General features: G+C 40.8%; 1 protein-coding gene and 1 long non-coding RNA gene across 4 annotated transcripts; one reads left to right on the forward strand and one right to left on the reverse strand.

Moving 5' to 3' along the window:
* Positions 1–5,713: 5,713 nt before the first annotated feature.
* Positions 5,714–14,631, reverse strand: LOC139954822 (uncharacterized). Of its 3 annotated transcripts, none has more exons than XM_071954780.1 (3): positions 14,285–14,631; positions 13,875–14,016; positions 5,714–10,291 (listed from the first exon to the last, which is right to left on the reverse strand). In XM_071954780.1, exon 3 carries the CDS (start codon positions 10,128–10,130, stop codon positions 9,147–9,149), a length of 984 nt encoding a protein of 327 aa, XP_071810881.1. In that variant the 5' UTR covers positions 10,131–10,291; positions 13,875–14,016; positions 14,285–14,631; the 3' UTR covers positions 5,714–9,146. The 3 variants fall into 2 exon arrangements, with proteins under 3 accessions (XP_071810882.1, XP_071810881.1, XP_071810883.1); XM_071954781.1 differs by having other exon boundaries at positions 14,299–14,631.
* On the forward strand, positions 10,288–11,342 carry LOC139954824 (uncharacterized). The gene is made up of 2 exons (XR_011788195.1): positions 10,288–10,764; positions 11,089–11,342. It is a non-coding gene; the product is annotated as an uncharacterized lncRNA (long non-coding RNA).
* Positions 14,632–19,665: the final 5,034 nt, after the last annotated feature.

A 19,665-nucleotide genomic window follows, 5' to 3' on the forward strand; every position in this document is an offset into this window, starting at 1 on the left:
ATTTGGGCAGTTGCAACTCTTACAAAATAATGATCTGTGGGTATGACTCTGAGTACTAACTGGGTATGATCAGAATGCTGTATAAATTATTCCTTCATTGCTTTTTTTTTGGGCATTCTGTGTTAAATTTGTGTCAACACATACAGTGATACCAATGCATGCTTCGTTCTGGCTTTGTACTACAGCATCAAGTGGTTAAATGAAAAGAGAGTACACAAAACAAGAATGTGATTTTGCGATGACTGTTTTCAAGTCTTCATTGTTAACACAAAACAAGAATGTGGTTTTTGCGATGACTGTTTTCAAGTCTTCATTGTTAACATAAATTATTATGCTGATTACCTTCCATTTTATCTTTAACAAACCTTGCAGGTTTACATCTTGTAAGCAAACAATATTTTCAGTTTGTACGGTGGTCTTTACAATTTCTTCCATACAAAAAAATCAATACAATATCTTTGACTACAAATAAGCCTTCTCCATTCTGTATTTGAATCCACTCATTTGAATAAGCCAGAACTGAGTCTGCAGCTGGGCTTTCATCCTGGCACCACTTAGTTTATATTTTGACATACTGAGTACAACTTCATTGCTTCGCATTTTATTGTATTTTTTTTATTAATTTATATGGTACATAACCAGCACAGTCCCGCAATGCCTGGTCCTCTGTCTGAGTCATTGCTTCAGGGGTCATGTCTAAGGTTGTGGCTGGCATGTCACTTCCAGCAAGGTTGCTAATAGGGAGGAAAACATCTTTTCCAGGGCATGCTGTAAAATGAATACTTCTTCTGCTTCCCTTATACTTGTGGAATTCATGCCACATTTGACTCTTCACTTTATCAGAAAATGTGGTTCCTCTTATGCTCTTAGTTATCGACCACAATTGTTCTACTGTTTCTGCAGCAAACTGGCCAAATTGTAATCTTTTATATGAAGCATCACTCTTCTTCAAAAATGTATGACACTTGATGTTAGTGGGGTCTTCAGTTTGAATAGGTCGTCTTCAAATATGTTGTTGATAGCAGCTTCAAAAAATCCATCGCAAGCACTGATGCATCAGCCTTCCTAAAGCTCTTTGCGGGATACTGCATTCCTGTAAATGAAAGAATTATGATGACAGTTTTCAAGGAACAGGCTATTTTTCACAATATTAAAGAAACACCAGTCCTAAATTACATAACTTGTGAGAAGTATTTTCCATCCCTTTAAACCAAAAAAATCTGCAGCATGCTTCAACTTTGAGAGAGAATTCATATTCAAGAGAAAGCATTTCTTATTCCTCGGGTCTAAGCAGAACATTCTCCTTATGGGTGGGGTTATATAAGGAACAACCCCCTTCCATGATTCCACACCTCACTGCAACATTGTGACTTTGCCGGAATTTGTTGATGTTTCTTTAATCAAATGATATGCTTCTTGACACAAAGTTGTAGAGAATAATAATACATTTAATCAATATAGCTACATAAATAGTATAGGATATGCTATGAAAAGTACCCTCCCTATGATTCCACAGCCCAGTGCACTTAGTAGAATGAAATAAATGATATCACTATATATTCTGTACTGGACATTGTGAACTATGGATATTGCTTCGAATAATTTGTTAACGTATCATAAAAAAAAATGATGTAAATAATAAAACAAATATTCTTCAAAGAAAGTTATATTCCGCCCCAGATTTTTTGTTAACAGGTGAGTGACGAAATGCTTCCTTGTTACCTCTCCATACGCACCAACCAAATAATATCAACATTCCTTTAACTCATTCTTAAAAGTTACTTCTTGCTCCTGAACCCCAGCAATAATTACAGTTTGGAAAGTTCAACAAAGAAATTTAAACTTACTCAAGTTGCTTGGTAGTGCCAGATGTGGCTTCTAGTGAGGTTCCACTCTCCATTCTAGTCCTCTCTGATGTTTGAGAAGCAGTTTCTACAAGAAAAATAAATGAAAGATTTTTAAAGAGTCCATTTCCAACTGAATGTTTCTGAACATTTCTGAAAATTACTCATTGATATCAAACTAGTAAAACTGTACCACATGTATACAGAATAAATACCAAACTTAACTGACATTAACCATGATGTGGAGCAGATTTATAGATAGAGTAACGAAGTAAAAAAAAATAGGTTTCATTACTTGGAGGTAAGATAAGTATTCTGTTATTTTGGGATCGTGTAATGCAGTGAGACTAGCATCCTTATTGCTTTAGCTATAGGAGATCCTGAAACTGTGTGCTTTTTACGTGACCCGTCATACGGGATACAAAACGTCACGGCCAAACGGCACTACCAAACCATCCCATTCTTACAAACGAACCTCAGGTCAAGCGAGCCAAAAAAAAAAGTACATACGCTCACATACACATGCAGAGACAAAACGCCCAACCCCCCACTGAAATATTAAAAAACTACAAAAGGACGACCAGCACGCAGCGAAACAAAACACCCTTCCCCAGCACACCACCGTCCAAAAAAGGCAGCCCTAGATAAACGGCGAAAATCGCCTTCAACCTGAAGGCGAATGTCAGACTTCACCGCCTCCAGGACTGCCTGCCAACTGGCAAATTTCCCCCTAAAAACAACATCACATCTATTCCTCCAAATAAGTTTTTTTACAACAGAACAAACATAAATAATACGCTGCAACACAGCAACGGAACAAACTGGAGGATCTAATCCATACAAGACAAAACCCTGTCCTACCGACCAGGAACGGTCTCCCGTTAAACGGTCGGTCCAGGACTGAAACCACTCCCACAAGTTCAAAACAAAGGGGCAATGCCAAAAAACATGGGCAGTACTCTCTAAGCTGTCACAGCCGGTCCTCGGGCACAGTCCATCACCCAATCGCCAGTGATACCTTTTCAGATTGGTCACCAAGGCACCGTGTGCAATTCTCCATGCAAGGTCACGGAGCCTGCAACCATTCAGCCTTGAATGCACCGAACGCCATACTTCGACAGGATGACGTCCCTGTACAAAAATTGCACCCAAGGCCCTATCCCGCAACGAACTGTGAACGAGGGCCGGCCGTGACAGGTCAACAGGGGGCAACTCAATCAGAGCGGAGCAAATGACACGCACCACCCTGTTTGGAGTACTACTATGCGGTTCTCTGTTGCTAAACAGCGCCGGGACCCATCGACGCAGGTGCAAACCTCCCCAAAAACGCACAAAATATGAACAAGGCAACCCTGGGTCAGTTACCGCTACAAACAACTGCTTAAATAACAAACAAGTTAACTTACTTCCCAGATGAACCACCCCTAACCCACCCTTCTCCAGTTTTTGGTACATTACCGCCCTTTTGACAAGCTCTGTACCACCCGACCAAATAAATGAAAATATCGCTCTCTCCAACCGCACTAGGACGCGACGTGGAATTGGATACACCGCGCCCGGGTACCACAAGATGGGCGAAACAAAACGATTAACTACGGTGACTTTCCCTAGGATCGAAAGCCAGCGGGTGCCAAAGGTTTCGAGCCTGCTCTCAAATACCTCAGCCCTCTCGCTCCAGGTGACATCACCAGGTGCATCGTAGCCGAACCATATACCATTAATTTTGATATTCTGATCCGACCACGACGCACCGAATGGTAAGTCTCTGTATCTCCAGCTACCAAGACGAAGGCCCTTTGTCTTTTCTGGATTCAACTTCGCCCCGGTAGCTCTCTCAAAAATAGATAAATCCCGCGAGAGTGCGCGAAAGGAGCCCAGACTCGAAACAACACATGTCACGTCATCTGCATATTGAGCGCATTGAAACTGTGTGGAACTTGGATCGGTCCGTAGGCTACACTGTCATGTTAACAAATTCAATGAGGGGCTTATCTTTTGTGATATATAGTAATGGTTTCATGATTGTTCCACTAAATTTTAACATAGCAAGGACAGAGGGGGAAACCGAAACTATTTGCAGCAAAGCAGAGTTACAACACAAGCCTACCATGCTACACAATGAACTTGTAACCTATGTTTTCTACAGATTTTCGATGACCCAGCAGTAGACCTATCCAATGAGGAAACCATATTTCCAATTCCAAGTTAACTGACAGGGTCTAGGCCTCAGTAAATAAAAGGCCCACACACATAAAGAGTAGGCTAGTCCATAACAATGCATAGCCTAACTTCTGATTTCGCTAAACTTAGGAACAACGGGACTAACAAGTAACATATCCTACGCCGAACAAGATACTGTGGTGTACTAGTACTATAGGCCTAGTAGTAGTACTAGTATTTAGTAACAATGAGTAAGGCAAGGAAATAGCCAGAAAGGGCCACTTGTGCCTAGGATAAACCTATGCCAATAAAAGGCGAATGATTCATGCTGGATCTTATCAATAGCAGTTACAAATACTTTGTCAATGCCTGGTTTCTACTCGTACCTTTGCAAGAGGAAGAAATCCACTCCAGCGTTTTCTGTGTGCAGTCCACCAGCCTAGCCTTCAGGATACATGTTGTGTGAATTCATATAGTGTGGCAAGTTTCACGGTCGCACCGACACAATCTTTGATTGGACGGAAGTTTAGACATGCAAACCGAAAATGGCTGTGTCGCTATTGGTGTCATCTTCGGTCTCAGACAACTTCTCAAACTCTTCCCAATCAAAGAATTAAGTTCAATCTAATAATTCTAGTGTTTGATTCAGTAGGGGCTATAGCGCTAACAGAGGCTAAATCTTCAAGCAGTAGTACAGAAATCTCGACTGTGTCAAATCTCACATTGACTGCACGTATAACTAATCTAAAAAAAAAGTCCGTGATCACCGAGAGGTTGACTAAGTTTTGGCCCCCCCACGGGAAAACGCGACATCTTTTCGCCCAAAAATTTATACAACGTTTAGAGGGTACACACGAAATTTATCACAACCCCCTTCTTCATCGGGCTAATTCCCTTGTTTTATAGGGGCAAGGGGCTCGTCTAGCAAGTCAACTTTGCCAATTTGATACCCATTGACTTACAACATGAAGAGGGCTTGTCCAGCAAGTAAAGCGCAGGGAGCCAAAAAAAAAAAATTAAAAAAAAAGCCATGATCACACTGAGAGGTAAAACAAATTCTTGCTACCCCCTTCCCCCTCCTCCAATAAACTTAATAAACAACACAAAACACATGAGCAATACTTGAAATGTTAAAGTTTAATTGCAACTCATTTAATGCACAAAAGTTCTTAATTAAGCGAAAAAGAATCTGATAATCATCCTTTTCTTTTTTCTTAACTTTATATAGAAAGCCTCTGAAGAAGATTCTGGTAGGATCGAAACGTCAGGCCAACCTACTTTTACACAATTTTATATATACGTAGTAAATAAAGTTGACTGAAACATTGCCTAGCTGTAGGTCCCCCCATATAACAGATCATGAAGCATTTGGAATCACCACTTGATATATGTATTATCCAACTTTTGAAGGGTATCATAACAAAGTAACATAAAAACTATATGTATGTATGTGTGTATATTAAAATTATATGGCATATAAAAAAGAAAATATAAGAAAATATATACTATAAAATGTAAAAATTATATATAAAATATATTTCAAAACATACGAACTATATGGCAATAAAAACTACTTTTTTTCTTCTTTTTTCCCTCCATTTATTGATAACTTCAGTCAAATTAACAGAATTAATATTTTCATACTATAGATGCTTCAGATTCAATAAACGTCATAACAAAATAACAGTTGTTCCAATAAACAGCACAATTGATCGAACGAGATTAATAGAAAAGAGAATCACATGTCCTAAAGGTTTGTTTAAGCTGCATAAAGTTAACCTTACCTTTTACTACGACATCGATGTTGTGTGTATTTTTTGACACTTATTGTAAACTTAAATTTATAGAAGAAATCCTCTACAACAGGAATACATTTATTCAATTTACATTGAAGATGAAATGCTTCATATATAAAATAAGAAAATTGTATGGGTGAGCTACATCAACACAGAAACCAAGAAGGATATCCTTCTTGGAGAAGAAGAATTGCTTATTTAATAACATAGCCTCAACCCCTAAAATAAAGGTGGATGTCACACTACACTCCCAGAACAGATGTTCTATACTTTCAATATGTGTATCGCAAAAGGTACAGTTTGGAGAGTCGGATTTTCCGATGATACGAAGAAGTTTATTGGTCCCAATTATTGTATGTAAAACTCTAAACTGAAAATATTTGATTTTTGATTCGGAAACTGTTGCCCAAGGAATACTGTAGAATCTATTCCAATCTTCAGTCAAGTTGTTGAAAACATTAGCCCATTTACGGCTGGCGGTAGGTATCTGAGCGACTTTATCTAAATACCGGGAATAAACACACGAAACCAGTAGATTGCATTAACAAAGTATTTTGCAACCCCCAACACCCCCAACATCAATATGTTTTGTCCTGCGTTTATTATGACATCATTTAACCATTTCTTTTCGAGAAGTATCGTTCTTTCATCTTCAGTGACTTGTAAGTGTGATAACCACATGGCAGGCTTACTCTTTCGACCAAATGGTCTTATGTGACTGCCTTTCCCATATTGTTGGATATTTTGTGTTGCTGAAGTTTATTCTTTTCTCTATTTCGCAGGTCCAATATACATCTAAATAAGAAGATATACTTTAACTAATGACATCTCATTCAAGAAATAATAGTTTTTATTCATTTCACTGTGCAGCTGTTCTTGTGCTTGGGTGTTAACTTTGCCGAATAACTGTGGAACAAACTGTACCCTGCGTAAAATTTCAAATTCACCACGAGTACTTCTTTCATGCAGTCTGTCAAAAAGGCAATAGTGTTCGTTGGAACCAGTTACGGGCTGAACATGTCCAGTTGTGTCATGGATAGGCTTTAATAGAAAGCCAAGGCAAATTTTTGACAAAATTACCCGTCTCAATCAGCCTCATAATGCCTGCTGAGGGTTGAGCAAGCATCCCATTGTGTGGGTGAAACATTTGTAGAAACCTTTTGTTCCCGTGTGCAACAACCATATTAGCCATGTCAACAATCACAATATTTCGAATATATTTCATCGATTGAACTAAATCAACAACATCACGAGGACTTTCTGCTCGCAGTAGAAATTTAGCAGCATACACAATACCCCCCGGTGGGGATTTTTTTTTCCCAAACAGGTTTGCAAGTGTGCGTAAATAGTCCTTCATGATTGGTCGGAAAAGTGACGTCATCACCATAGAAACCTTCACTTCGAGGTTCTGCATCCATTTGTTGCAACGAAGATATACCCGTTCAAAATTACCCGTAGCTTTTCGTACATATATTTAGATATGTTTGGAATTGGTTTAGACATATTTAGCACACTAGTATTGTAAGATCTACTTTGATCGAAGTTTTCTGTGACGGCATTACTCGATAACATCGCACAGTGAAAGTTTCGTACAGGGCACATGACACATGCGCTGTAGGCCTATATGTGTGCAGTGACGGAAATATATCATACTATACACTATACTGTTTTGCGTATATTCACTCAAGACTCATGAACTGGCCTCGTGAATTTTTTTTTAGAGTAGGCCTAGACATTCCACGAAACGAATTCTAATTTGAATAGAACGGCTCACGAATCGTGGATAACGTAAACACGAACCAAATACAGTGTAGCGTGTGCATCATAAGTGAGGTCAACATGTAATCCAAGCATAGAAAGTAAAGTTAGGGCGTTTGAAGGGAAACCCCTTAACTAGACTCAATCAAGTGTCAGTGTGTAAATCAGTATATGTCTTATGCTGACGTGACGAGCAATCTGATTGGCCGAAAACTCCGTAATTGCAAACCTGTTTGGGAAAACAAAATCGCCCCCTGATGGAACCGTGTAATTTTTAACAAAAATTTTCAAATTTAGTGCTATCTTTAATTAGTGTGTCTCTTATGTTCATTATGATGTCAAGTTGTCACTTTGGCAACCCCTCTTATTCCAACGTCTCTTCCCACTGTCCTGATGTAAGGTAGAATTACTACCATGCATAACTTCAATGAGACGTTCCTGTGTGAATTCACGGCATTCGTATGGGTGTACTCGAGAGTTGCCCAACAAGCCTGTAGCCAACAGATTCTTTTCAACGTCACCCCAAACTTTATCGCCATCAACTGTGTCGCTCTGCACTGATTCATCTGGCAGCTCTAAATTGGACACATCACACCTAAATGCACCTTTCTTATCAACATCTAAAATTAAAACTTGTGGGTGATAGCCGCAAATAACACAATTGAAATGGTCAAACTTTGTGCACAGGGCCTGAAAATGCAGAAAGATATTAATGATATTCTGTGGACAAAGTGTTTATTGATGAGTTCTGTATGGCGACCTAACGCGATTGAACATGCTATACCTTTCTCCAATCTAACTTACATTTCTAATGAAATAAGGAAAACGTCATTGTAGTTATGCACACCCTCATCATACTCCTGATACCTAAATGGCAACTGACACTCAATAAAATTTTTACAGTATGTTACTATACCAGTTCGAAGACCTTCCGATGTTAAAAGGGTTTGCCTTGTCCGATATCTTGATGGGCTTCGATAGTTCTGTCCCACATGACGAACAGAGTGTTTCTGTAGGTACAAATTCCAGCGGATATCTACAACCTCTGTTGATATAAGCAGAAGAGATAGGCCAAGGAATATTCTTGCTTTGTTTGAGGTATTCGCACATAACTTTAATTATATCATCATTTGTTGGGGGATTTACAACACAACCAGTTGGAAATAAATATTCCTCTTCCAAATGTATTTTTGAAACAAAGCTACGCTCCTCTAAGTACCGGAGACATAAACCCTTGTGTACACAAGACCTACTCTGCTTACAACAGCCACAGTTCAAAGAAGCCCCTGTTTTGTCGTAGGTGACAACACAGCGCCCTAGTCGTGCATAGTAGTCGGTCAGGGCTGCTAGGAAATTGTACGATCAGTCGCACACCACGTTCCATTCCCTCCATATGTAGTTTTCTCACCAATCATTTTGTGAGTTCCACCTTTCGATAGTTCCTTCAATGAATTTTCAGACAGGGACAACCTTTCTGGATTCATAACACAATTATCTACTCCTTTAAGATGTTCGCACTAGTATCATCGAAAACTGTTGTTTCTTGCGATTCTTATTTCAACCATGCACTCCTTTTCCTCGCACAAAATTACGACACTAGAATGATGCAGTTTCCTTTCAACATGGAGTGGGTAATCCCCTTAAAAGTCTTACGGACAAAGAATATAGATTGAACAGGATCTACACATACACCACTAATCTTTATATCAATCTCATGCATTGTTTCCATGTGTCTATTCATATTAGATTTCAACATCTGAGTGCCGCATTCAGTACATTTAATGCGAGGGTGAGTTTTCCTAACTGTCTTACTTGTCTTAATTGGAGAATCGTAATTGTATTCACCATCCTCATCACCACTGAAAATGACATCCTCCTTAACCGGACGCACACAGTCGTCCTCCCTACCACAAGTACTATCACCTTTCGAATCACTATCAAAATTACACCGTCTATCGACAAATACACCATCGTCATCACTGTTACCAATGCTACTATCCCGGTCAATGTCAGCCTCCTCATCTACCATATTCTCGTCACTCACCCAACTATTTTGATTATCAGACCCACCACTGACATCAACGTCATCTTGACTAACATGTCCACTTTCCAGCCCATCATCATCCACTGTTTTCTCATGATGCTGATGACATTTCTGATTTTCAGAACCACTAACACTATCCCTGATATCACCCCACCTAAATCTGCTATGACCACCCTCGGGGTCAACATCAAATACTCGACACTTACTTATGTGGGACTGGAAATATTCTCTTCTTATGAAAATCCCATCACACCTGACACAATGGAAGTGACAGCCTCCTTTGGTTCCTTTACTTAAACACATCTTACATGGCAACGTTAACATTTCCCCTACTTTTATTCCTTTACTTGTATGAACATTTCTTAAATGTCTTTTCAATGACCATGGATGGTCAAAATACTTGCCTGGACATAGCCCACACTGATTTCCATTTGGTGTTCTTGTTGATCTTGCTTCTTCGATGATGCCGTCCACCCAGTCCTTCTCATGCCCGAAAAAAAACAATAGAACCTGGTGTTGAACCGTCATTCCTCGTCAGCGGTAGGGCTTCCGTGTGTCATTCCCGGCTTTTTTGTGGCGTTCTGCTGTCTCCTTTCTTCGTCCTTTTGTCCCCCGCCACCTGTCTGCCGATTGGACGTCAAGAAAGCATTTTCCTCCGCAATGGATCCAAACTCATTCATCATCTGAATCTTAAAGAGAACAACCAGAAATCCATATAAATTATGTGAATCTCTGCTAGTATAAAAATTACAAAGCATACAAGTGTTTTCATTTTTCATTTCTTTATTCCAGTATAAATTTACACAGAAATTTATAAATAGGATAAAAATATAACAACAATACAAAACATCAAAATACAGGTTAAGACATAAAAGTTTATGAGACTAAGTTAATAGTGAAAACATAAAAAGCGTTACAAAAGTTATCAAAATTATCAAGAAGCTACAACAAAGGATCTAGGAAGCTGTCTTTACCAGTTTACAAAAAGGGCTGCTCTGTACATAAGACGAGTTCTTAAATAGTAAAATTCTAAAACATTATCAAAAGGCTACAATAAAGTATCTAAGGAGCCGTTTTGGACAAAAATGGCTGCTCTGTAAATAAACGAGTTCTTAAAGAGTATAATTCTAAAAGATGGCGTAATATTTGGATTTCTCAAATTGTAAAAATTAGTCCTATTGCACAGAGAGTTGAGCTTGGAATGTAGAGGATGTCCGTTAGAAGTTTGAATATTTTTGACAACTCGTATAAATCCATTTGTAGCAGATTCATTGACTTTATGTACAAGATTCTCATAATTAAGCCTGAAAATTTGTTAACAAAATTCTTATTCTTCTCTTATCTTTAACGTGCACAAAATGGTACCATACTGGAACCGCATATACTAGGATCGGCAAGACAGACGCCGCGAACACCCTTTCTACTGTAAAACTGGAAAAGTATGGAACAGTGAATGCTAATGTTGAAACAATATAATACACTTTAGGTAACATTTTCGAGATATGATTTGTAAAAGTTAACTTATCGTCAATGCACACTCCTAGATACATAGTGCAAGAGGTACGTTCAACGCACGAGCCCTGAATTATAGTTCTCTGTTCTTTAACATTCATTAAACCTTTGTGCTTAACATTTATATTTTCAAACAAGATTTCTTCTGATTTATTTGGATTCAAAATTAGATTTTTCTGCTCACACAAGCTAACAATTCTAGAAATAAAGTTCTGATATTCATCTTGATCTTTACTGTGTGTGCTTTTACTGATTCTGCAGGAAACAGCAGTATCATCTGCATATTTAATAACATTGCAGTTGGAACCTGAGCGTATCTCATCCGTGTAAATGGTGAAAAGTAGAGCCGATAAAGGACCCCCTTGAGGAACGCCAATTTCAATACTCGACTTAGAAGAAAATCCCTTCTGTAATTTAACTTGCCTAGACCAGCCTTGTACAAAGTTTGCAAGCCAATCAATAAGCCATGGTTCTTCAATAAAGCTGCATAGATCTTGAATTAGGCGATTAGGCAATACGGTATTAAATGCGGTAGAAAAATCGAAGAAAAGGACTTTTCAGTACTGTGTCGATGCCATGTACAAGAGTAAGTATGGCATCAGTGCATGAAACTCCCTTTTTGTAGGCAAATTGATTTTTGTCTCCATGTTTAATGATAGACTGCATTACGTATGGGAGTAGAATTTTCTGCATGCAGTTAAAACCAATACTTGAAATATCTATAGGTCTATAGTCTTTAACTGAAATGGGATTACCTGTTTTAGGAACAGGCGTCGTTTTAGCATGTTTCCACGAAGATGGAATGAGACTCTCATTAATACTTCTATTAAAAATAGTTGCAACAATACTTGACAGTTCATCAGAACAATATTTCAAACCCACCACGAGATGTTGTCGAAACCTGAGGCAATTCCACTTTTAACCAAGCTAAAATATTTGTTTACTTCATTGTTTACGAAAACTACAGGTATATCATTAGTTCTTTCTGGTAAGATCAAATTAACATCCTTAATAAAAGCACTGTTAAAACGTCCAAAATGTTCATTTAAATCAACTCCAAGTTCACTAGATATCAAGTTGTTGTGATGGTCACCGGGTTTGCTAATAGATTTTAGCAGGCTCCACAGAGAATTAGAATTTGATGTCACTTTCTCAAAATAAAAACATCTATTTTTGTGTACATGCTTATTGATTTTTCTTTGTAAGCTGTTTCTCTTTGCAGTATCACCAGTTTCAATTGCTTTCAACTTCTCCTTTTCTAATTTCTTTGTCTCATCCGCTGGTAATCTCTTCATCATCTCCGAGGCAGGTATAATCTTATGTGGGATGCATATATCACTAGTGAAGTTAATGTAGCATGAAACCACTTCAGTTAGCTCGTGCAAGGTATTGCAGTTTTCCGTAAAAGTACTCCAGTCAGTTGAGTCCAACATTTCTCTTAAGTTCTTGATATTATTCATACTAATGTCCCTCTCCCTTCTTCTAGTCTTCTTTTGGATCAGGCGATGTTTCTCTGTGTATTTTGGTATGACGCATATGCTGATATGGTCAGATGTGGCTACGGAATGTAGTTTTCTAGCTTGGTAATTATCGTCTTTGACATACACAGCATCCAAAGTAGCCTGTGATCTTGGATATGTGATAAAGTTGACAAGGTTTTTGTAGCCCATAGTCTCTAGGAGAGGAATTCTGTTTCTGTTGATGTCCCCTAAAATGATGACGTTAGATCGTGGGTTGCTTTTCAAAATTTTTGTTAGCGCCTTCTTCATCTCTGCATCGGCAACTGGAAAATTTCATGTAGGACGGGTATAAATGTTGACAATGATGATACTGCTTGCACCACTCGGCAAAAAACGGGGACGAGCACTCACAGCCAGTAGCTCAATATCCGGCGTTGACAGGGTTACAGATACTTTGGGGCGGCAAATAGCCCATTCTTTAGAAACATAAGTTATAAGACCTCCACCATTTGCCGAGTACTCCCTGTCATAGCGAAACATATAGAAATTTTCCAGTTGTAAGGCCTCATCTGTGACTAAGTGTCGTGGGATCTTGTCGTTCCATGACTGACATCTTTGTTCCTGTAGGGCTATGAAACAAAGGTTTTGCATATTTACGATAGTCTGTTCTAAGTGTGTAAACTTGCCCTGAATACTGTTGTTGGAGGAGAATCCACAAGGAAAACTGAAGTTAGCAGGCTTCGTTTGTCCTATTCTCTTCTGTATACCAGCTCGCTTGCCTCTCCTTCGACGAACAATAGATAGTTCTTTCAATTTGTTCAGCACCCGTGGCTCCAACAAGAACTCTGTCATGTGGGCTTTAATGCTGTATAACGTACATGCTCCATACTGTACAAGGTTTGGATTAGATCCGTTCTCCATGGACTTGTAAAGGTATAGTCTGTGCATAGGCCTAAAGTAGATGTTAAGATACAGCTTCATCCTCGAAAAATACGTTCAAACAGACTGAATAGTTAGTTGCTAGTTCTTTAAACAGCATATCCTTCCAAAATTAAATACGTAAAACAGGCAAGACAGTAGCTAAAAACGAAAAAATTTAGCTAGTGAAAAAACTATGCAGGCAGCTCAGTAGGAAGCGCCCTCTTTACAACACTGACCACCTGACCTCTCTGAAGTGGAATAAATCATATCCTAAATCGACATTCTGCGCAAAATTGATGTGGTCAAAGGAAAATTCGAATACCACAACAGTTTACCACGGGCCAACACGCTCTTTAATTTGGAATTATATATTACTAACCTTGGGCTGTTCTCGCTTTTGTATTTTCCATGGACTTTTCGGCACGGGAGATGTTGCTCTGTTGGTGTTGGCGCGATAAAGCAAATGCCGGGCTTCAATCGCCACCCGAACTCCACAACCCACGTTAATTACCACCGAGTCACTGAAAAAGAAAACGTTTTCATTATTACAAAGAAACACAAGAAATATACCATTGGAACTCAACGCGACGACAGAACGGGAAAAATAGAAAACAACGTAAGGAAATAAACAGTTATTACACATCAATCGTAAACACTGTTTCATTAATTACGTTGACACATTGTACATTCTATACAACGTTATTTATTGTTGGTTCACTTAAAACCGGACCGAACCTTAAAGCTACCATTTATAACATATCATATTTGACGAGAGATTTACATACGCACAGTTTCAGGGGCACCATCACCTCCGTTCTTCCTGTCGATCCTTTCCAGTCACTTCCTGACTTCGTGGCATCTCTCGCGCTCCGTTCAGGTTTTCCTTAGAAAAAAACAACATAAATTAACATTTTTTGTGTCAGTTGTAATGGATGTGTCCTGTTGACACAGTTATAAGTATAAGTTAACATCTTCGCTATCCATAACACAGTAAATAAAGCAAATTATAAGCACTTCGAGTATTAAAAGAACGTCATATACGAAGACTTACCTGTGATTAGCCTAATTGATCAAGAAGTAGTGTGATTAGCCTAATTTATCAAGCAGTAAAGTTTTATAGTATGATTGGTATTATCCTACTATATAACATTATTTATTGTTATATAGCATAATAAAGGTAATCTGATCCATTGAAGGAATATTCTTTGATGGTAAGACACTATCCATACCTCTATGTATACCTCTATGTATGTAAGCATACCTCTATGTATGTTTTTAGCTTTTTATGAGTGATATGAATATTAATCTGTTCAAGTTTCTATTGAGTGGTATCAATGTTCAGCTGTTCAAGTGTGTTAAAACAAAGACAGAAGTGAGAAGAGGCTGCAAATTAAGAGTTTGTTCCAGTTTTAACTGAATACATATTTTTTTAAATGCGTGCTTAAACATCTTATATGTGCCATTTTAAATTCAAATAATGCACAAGAGGTAACATCACTTGATAACTCGTCCAGTTCCGTCCCCAGTCCGCCGCCGGTATCGCCAGATCCGGAGGCTTTGTCTGACGGAGAATCGGTGGTCATCGATTCTCCGGAGGTTCTGTCTGACAGCGACTCCGGTGAATCGGTGATCAGCGAGCCGAAACGTGCCACTGGGACGAGCTGGTACGACGAAATGGGGGAACCCTCTCTTAAAGGGTCGGCTTCAAGTGACGACTCGGACGACGATATGTCGTCAAGGGCGCGCTTGAAGCTTACGGAATCGTCGTCTTCGTAGTTTTGCCCCACTGCCCTCTCATGGCCCATACACTTTCAGTTGCCACTTTGAACGTGAATGGCATGAGGGATCATCGCAAGCGCAGTCGCATTTTCCATATTGTAAATCAATGGAGGTCGACTGCGTTTGCCTGCAAGAAACACATATTTTGGAAGATGTCCCTCTATGGGCTTATGAGTGGGGTGGTGAGCTGCATGCTTCGTTTGGTTCGTCTTCATCCTGTGGCACTGTCATCCTTCTGTCAGCTCGTCAGGCGGGTTGTGCCACTAGGGTGGAGACGGATCACGAGGGCCGATTGGTTTGCATTCTATTCAAGTATCCACAGGGTAACATCGCCATTTGCAATGTGTATGCTCCCAATCGGCCTTCTGCTAGACGAGATTTTTTTAACACGCTGCCTTCCTTTGTTCCTGGTAGTGCGCCGTGTGTCATGGTCGGAGACTTTAACTGTGTCCCAGACTCGGGTCTTGACAGACTCGGAACTTCTGTGTCTGCAAGTCCCGACGCTGGGATCACAGAATTGGACAGATGCACTTCGGCACACCTTTTAGCCGATGTCTGGAGGCATATGCACCCGTGTAGTACGGGGTATACGTGGGTGAGGCCTAACGGAGAAGATGCCTCCAGGATAGATCAAGTGTATGCGCCCGTAAGTTTTACATTTTCGGGTTGCGAGACGCTCAGCTGTCCGCTCTCTGACCATGACACTGTAGTAGCACGTTTTGTTTTGCCTTCCATTTTCCCGATCGGGCGGGGCCTATGGAAGCTTAACTGTCGGATTCTTGGCGAGGCAGAGTTCCGCCAGGGTTTCGAGACCAGGTACAAAGGATGGCAAACATTGAAGCCGGCCTTTGCTTCTACATCCCAATGGTGGGATGAGGTCAAGTTGCGCATCAAACGCTACGCAATTCAGTATTGCGTGACCCGCGCACGGCGTCGAAGAGAAAAATTCTCGAAGCTGTGCGCGGAGGTGAAGTTTGGCGACCCTTCGGCAGTCATCGCTTTGCAGACTTATCTCGATGAAAAGTACCACGGTGCCCGCGTCAGGGCCCGTGTCGAAGCGGTGGAAGCCGAGGAGCGCCCTTCACTGAGGTTTTACCAGTCCGTTAGCTCATCGGCAGGTGACAGACGCGTCCCGTCTGTACGCGCTACTGATGGGACCGTGGTTAGTGACCCTCACGGCATTGTCCGCGTATATAAAGAGTACTATTCGAGTTTGTTTACGCGTGGCAATGTCGACTTGTCGGCACAGGCTGATTTATTGAGGGGAATCTCAAAAACCGTTCCCCACGATGTCAATGATATTTTGGGGGGCGAAATAACCACTGTTGAGCTTTGGAAGGCGCTTTCGAAGATGAAGAATGGCAAGTCCCCGGGTTCGGACGGGCTTCCGAGGGAGTTCTACCGAACCTTCTGGGCAATAATAGGACCCGACATCAGAGCCGTCTTCGAGGACGCCTTCCAAAACGGACTGTTAAACCAAAGTCAACGTCTGGGCATGATTACTTTGCTGCCCAAGTCTGGGGACCCCTTGGATCCCCGTAACAAGCGTCCGATCACCTTGTTAAATGTGGACTACAAGTTGCTGGCTAAGGCTTTGTGCAACCGCCTTGCACTGGCTATGCCGCATCTTGTGGGTGATCTCCAGACTTGTGCAGTGAAGGGTCATTGCATCCAGCAGAACTTGTGGTTGATGCGCGACTTGACCGACTTTGTTATTGAGCGTGATCTGCCATGTGCATTGGTGTCTCTGGACCAGCAGAAGGCCTTTGACATGGTGGATCGCGGTTTTTTAATGAATGTATTGGAGACGTTTCAGTTGCACCCGGTTTTTCGTAATTGGATTTCTGTTTTGTATGAAGAAAGTTCTGTTATCGTAAATGGGTTTTGTTCGGAGGTTTTTAACGTAGAGAGGGGGGTGCGCCAGGGGTGCCCTCTGTCTCCATTACTTTATGTTTTGTTTAGCGAGTCCCTCTCTCGTCTTTTGGAAAGGGACTCCAGACTTGTTCCATTCGTTGTGCCAGGGGGTGCCAAAGTGAAATGCGCTCAATATGCAGATGACGTGACATGTGTTGTTTCGAGTCTGGGCTCCTTTCGCGCACTCTCGCAGGATTTATCTATTTTTGAGAGAGCTACCGGGGCGAAGTTGAATCCAGAAAAGACAAAGGGCCTTCGTCTTGGTAGCTGGAGATACAGAGACTTACCATTCGGTGCGTCGTGGTCGGATCAGAATATCAAAATTAATGGTATATGGTTCGGCTACGATGCACCTGGTGATGTCACCTGGAGCGAGAGGGCTGAGGTATTTGAGAGCAGGCTCGAAACCTTTGGCACCCGCTGGCTTTCGATCCTAGGGAAAGTCACCGTAGTTAATCGTTTTGTTTCGCCCATCTTGTGGTACCCGGGCGCGGTGTATCCAATTCCGCGTCGCGTCCTGGTGCGGTTGGAGAGAGCGATATTTTCATTTATTTGGTCGGGTGGTACAGAGCTTGTCAAAAGGGCGGTAATGTACCAAAAACTGGAGAAGGGTGGGTTAGGGGTGGTTCATCTGGGAAGTAAGTTAACTTGTTTGTTATTTAAGCAGTTGTTTGTAGCGGTAACTGACCCAGGGTTGCCTTGTTCATATTTTGTACGTTTTTGGGGCGGTTTGCACCTGCGTCGATGGGTCCCGGCGCTGTTTAGCAACAGAGAACCGCATAGTAGTACTCCAAACAGTGTGGTGCGTGTCATTTGCTCCGCTTTGATTGAGTTGCCCCCTGTTGACCTGTCACAGCCGGCCCTCGTTCACAGTTCGTTGCGGGATAGGGCCTTGAATGCAATTTTTGTACAGGGACGTCATCCTGTCGAAGTATGGCGTTCGGTGCATTCAAGGCTGAATGGTTGCAGGCTCCGTGACCTTGCATGGAGAATTGCACACGGTGCCTTGGTGACCAATCTGAAAAGGTATCACTGGCGATTGGGTGATGGACTGTGCCCGAGGACCGGCTGTGACAGCTTAGAGAGTACTGCCCATGTTTTTTGGCATTGCCCCTTTGTTTTGAACTTGTGGGAGTGGTTTCAGTCCTGGACCGACCGTTTAACGGGAGACCGTTCCTGGTCGGTAGGACAGGGTTTTGTTTTGTATGGATTAGATCCTCCAGTTTGTTCCGTTGCTGTGTTGCAGCGTATTATTTATGTTTGTTCTGTTGTAAAAAAACTTATTTGGAGGAATAGATGTGATGTTGTTTTTAGGGGGAAATTTGCCAGTTGGCAGGCAGTCCTGGAGGCGGTGAAGTCTGACATTCGCCTTCAGGTCGAAGGCGATTTTCGCCGTTTATCTAGGGCTGCCTTTTTTGGACGGTGGTGTGCTGGGGAAGGGTGTTTTGTTTCGCTGCGTGCTGGTCGTCCTTTTGTAGTTTTTTAATATTTCAGTGGGGGGTTGGGCGTTTTGTCTCTGCAGGTCGGTGAGCGTATGTACTCTTTTTGGCTCGCTTGACCTGAGGTTCGTTTGTAAGAATGGGATGGTTTGGTAGTGCCGTTTGGCCGTGACGTTTTGTATCCCGTATGACGGGTCACGTAAAAAGTACTTGATAAACTCTCAGAGTTATGTACAGTGAGCATTACCAATGTGTTGCTGATACTTAATATCATGAACTCATGTGTTTCAATCTGCAACAATCTTTACCTGCATTAGCGGGAAGAGAACACAATGATAGAAGTTAATACTAAAAACAAAATTTGCCTGTTTAAAAAGGGTTCTCAGTTGACAGCCAAGTTATGAGAAGGAGGTTATGGCTGGCTGTACGTTTTACAACATAGACAAACTTAAAATACTGGGTTGAACACCAATTTCATTACTATTTTTTATGCGAAATGTACTTCTTTGCTCAAATAGTTTGATGCATAAATTGCTAGTTTGCATATAGGGAAAATGTAAATAAACAGTATCTTGTTTCGCAAAGGGAACCTCTTAGAAGTCAATGCAGAGGTCAACATGTTTAAAAGCTGTATGTAATGGTGCATTTTCACTGCAGCTTAATCAGTATTGACAGCTGGTATCGCCCAGTATTGTTGCCTCATGTTTATGACATGGCTAAATTTCCTTTTTTTCCTACGATAGATCTGTTCATGTGATAATTAAATGTGACAGTAGTTCACTGTTTAAAATATTTGAAAGATGTTGAGGTAGTTGTACCTTTCTTTTGCTGTATATTAAAAGCATTTATGATCGTATGTCTATTCTATTTTTTTTTATCTCATCCTGATAAAGCATGCTAATACTTAATTAACATCACTCACTGATCTGCTTAAAGTCAATCATTGGTATAAACCAACACACATGCACACAAGGATACATTGCTTGTGAGAACCTGTACACAAAGCTCTCAACAAGATGCAAGCAAGCAGGTGTAGTT

Source organism: Apostichopus japonicus, chromosome 17 (genome assembly GCF_037975245.1).
Source record: "Apostichopus japonicus isolate 1M-3 chromosome 17, ASM3797524v1, whole genome shotgun sequence".
NCBI classification, from domain to species: domain Eukaryota; kingdom Metazoa; phylum Echinodermata; class Holothuroidea; order Aspidochirotida; family Stichopodidae; genus Apostichopus; species Apostichopus japonicus.